This window comes from Trypanosoma theileri, assembly GCF_002087225.1.
Source record: "Trypanosoma theileri isolate Edinburgh chromosome Unknown TM35_Tth_32_V1, whole genome shotgun sequence".
In the NCBI taxonomy this organism is placed as follows: domain Eukaryota; phylum Euglenozoa; class Kinetoplastea; order Trypanosomatida; family Trypanosomatidae; genus Trypanosoma; species Trypanosoma theileri.
In genome coordinates this window covers 206,213-209,566 of record NW_021639874.1, presented here as the reverse complement: position 1 = coordinate 209,566, position 3,354 = coordinate 206,213, and the positions used below count along the sequence as shown (strand labels likewise).

The window sequence follows — 3,354 nt, the reverse complement described above, 5'->3', positions numbered from 1 at the left end:
AAAAAAAAAAACAGCCGAATTACGTTTTTTTTTTCTTTTGTTTCATATTCTTTCCCTTTTGATGAACTCGCCTCAAATCCACCTCCTACTTCGAAAACATTTATTTCTCTTTCATCCAAAATACCACCCAATTTCTACAAGAGGTAGAGAGGGACAAATAATTGTCATTATTCTCCCTCAGCACTCACACCCCTGCATACCCCTAGAAACAGATATAAACATATATGTATATGTATATGGACACATATGCATGTTCAAACATATGTACAGCATCAATCCTTATTACACGTACTTCTCCCAGATACCCTCTTGGAAGCTGCGCAGTGACTGCACCATGCGCTCCATCTGCTGCTCCGGTGGCAGGATCGTTGTGCGGAAGTGCATTGTGTTGGGTCGCTGTCCAAAGCCAGAGCCGGGCACAATGACAATACCGGTGCTCTCCAGCAGCTCCAGAGCCCAGCGCGCGTCTGCCGAGAGCTTACGGCCCTCCTGTGCGTTCAGCTCATCGTTGCGCCGCATGTACTTCTCCGGCAAGCGGATCTGTGCGAATGCGTACATCGCACCCTCCACCGGCTGGCACTCAAACCCGCGGATCGTATTTAGCTCCTTTGCCAGCATCAATGCACGCTTCTTCAGGCTGCTGAAGATGGAGTTGTACTCTGACCAGTACGATTCGTAGCTCGCATCACCAGAGCGCGGCGGTGAGCACATCAGTGCGGTCATTAGCTGCCCGTTCACATTGCTGCACAAGTTGATCGAACACATCTTCATCACCTGCTCCCGCAGTAACGACGGTAGGTTTGTCATGCTGAAGTATCCACCACGACGCCCGCACTCGCCAATAATGCCCTTAGACGTTGAGTGCAGCGAGACCAGCATGGTGTCTGTGTTGTACGGTGCCGGCAGTCCAAGCACCACCTCGCGGAAGCTCACAAACCGTCGTTCCTCTGCGTAGATGTTCTCCTGGTACACCTCGTCGGCCATTAACACCACACCGCGATCACAGCAGAACTTCGCCACCTCCTCCATCACGCCGCGCTCCAGTACACCGCCAGTCGGATTGCCGGGGTTGATCACCACAAGCACACGCGGGGTCGCATTGTGCTTCTTCACACAGTCGTCGTACACACTGTTCAGCTCCGCAACGTTCAGCGCCCATCGCTCACTCTCCTCCAGGTAGTACATGGCCGGTGTGCCGCCGAGCAACGAAATCTGGGCTGTGTACAGCGGGTACTGTGGGATTGGAATCATCACACCATCACTGGCTCCACCCACAAGGACCTGCAGCAGCAGACGTACACCCGTGCTCGCACCGTCCGTCAACACAATTGATGAGGCATCCTCCAACGGCTTCACATTCCGATCACGTTCGTTGATGTGTCGTGCCACAATATCGCGTGCAAAGGCGTAGCCAGCAGAGTCTGTGTACGCACCAGTGCGGTTCCCAATGTGGCCCAAATACTCCTTCGCGCGTGCCACAGCGTCCTCTGGGAACTGTGATACGACCTTCTCATTCTCCAGAAGAAACGGCGCATCTACCAGTGCCATTACCTGTCGGAAGAACGTCAGTGGCTTCTGATCCAGGGCCTGTGGGTTTCCAATGTTGCAGTACACCAGACTGGAGAAGGGGTACTTGCCCTTTCCCTCCGGTGTCGTCAACTCGTTCTTGATCTCATCCGCACGCATAGGGATAAGTCCACGCACTGCATACTGCGCCTCCAGTACCCGTGGATTGATATGAATAGACTTACCAGTGGGAGTCATGGTGTTCCCAATGAAAGAGGTAAATTAGTTTTTTAAAAACGGTCAAATATTACTTTTTCTGAATTACAATATTTCTTACGCAAACTTTTGCACTTTCTTTCTTTCTTTTTCGTTCTACTCTCTTAGTATGTGAGTATTCTTTAGTTTTTTCGCTTATTTTCTTAGGGAATACCTAAAGACAGGTTTAAAAAGAGGGTGTAGAGGACATGCATATGTGTGTATGCGTGCATTTTTGTTGGTTGCGTTAGTTTGGCAACCGGAAACAAGTTAAATACAGATAAAAAGAGATTCTTTTGTTTTAAAAGTTTTACTTTTCTCAGAAAATAAACCAAATATCAAAGCACCCCTGACATCATCTGTGCTCTTTATAATCCACATATTTCCTTATACGTCTTCCCTCTCCCCTCCCGCTCCCCTTATTAAATAACAGAAATGACACTTGAGTGCTCATTGAGTACTCTAAAGCTTTGTGAAAGACGTTATGGAGACTCTAGCGGAAGGGAAAAATGGCACACCACAGCAGTAATGGAAAGCACAGTATTCTAATGGTACCGCCTAAATACAGCCACAACCATAATAATAATAATAATAATAATAATAATAATAATAATAATAATAATAATAATAACAATGCATTTTCCCAAAAAAAAAAAAGGAGCTCAGGGAAGGGGTCAGTATTCTCCCGTACTCCCCAGTTGAAATACTCTCATCACAACTCCAATTTCACCGTACTTCAATGCTGCAGCTCCTGCTTGCTCCGCTCATCCACTAAAGAAGAGCCCCTGTAACTTTTTTTTGTTGTCTTTGTGTGGCATTGAACAGTCTTGTCCACTTATTTCCACTGCCAATTCAGTCCAGCTCGGGTACTCACAATACACTCTCGTAAGCAAAAGAAAGCAAGCAACAGAGGGATCTGTCTACCACAAAGAAATCGTGATATGCTCCCACACAGGCTTATAGTAGCGATGAAAGAAAAAATCACCTGCCGAAGAAAACAGCCGAAAAGTACAGATACTGCAGCGTTTATTAACGCATGCAGACCCGTTATTCTTCTTTAAAGAGGTTCTTTCGAGAAAATAATACAAAAAAGAAGGGAAAAAGGAAAAAAAAAAAGAGAGTGAGAGCATAGAAATATAAGAATAAAAAAACAAGAAAAATATACAAAGGTCCCCATAGAACAAAATAAAAAAACGAATTCATTAAATATTACCAATACACTTAATAAATGAGAACAGTCAAAACCATTGCAATTCTCATTAGATAAAAATTAAGTTCCTAAACGCTTTCATCTGTCTTACAACCCAGTTGTACCACGAAGCATTACACACACAGAGTAGGTACAATTAAGCAAAGAAAGAAGGGGAAAAGAAAGATATCTGAGTTGAATTAAATAAGTGATCCGATACCTTTGAAAATATCAAACACGCAAACACTCATAACAACTAACAGGTTAAATAGTAATTATAGCCTCTTACAACGTTATATTCGTATTCCTTCGTTTTTTTTAATTAAAATATTTTTATTCAGCACTTTCATCCACAAATAATAAATAAAAAAAGGACGTTTTACCTTCTTCTCTAAAAAAAAAAA

At 44.2% G+C, this 3,354-nt stretch overlaps 1 protein-coding gene across 1 annotated transcript; it reads right to left on the bottom strand.

Annotated features, from left to right (window-relative positions):
* Positions 1–282: 282 nt before the first annotated feature.
* TM35_000321720 (alanine aminotransferase) lies at positions 283–1,764 on the bottom strand (the record flags this gene model as incomplete). The annotated part of the gene is made up of 1 exon (XM_029028799.1): positions 283–1,764. One exon carries the CDS (start codon positions 1,762–1,764, stop codon positions 283–285), a length of 1,482 nt encoding a protein of 493 aa, XP_028879923.1.
* Positions 1,765–3,354: the final 1,590 nt, after the last annotated feature.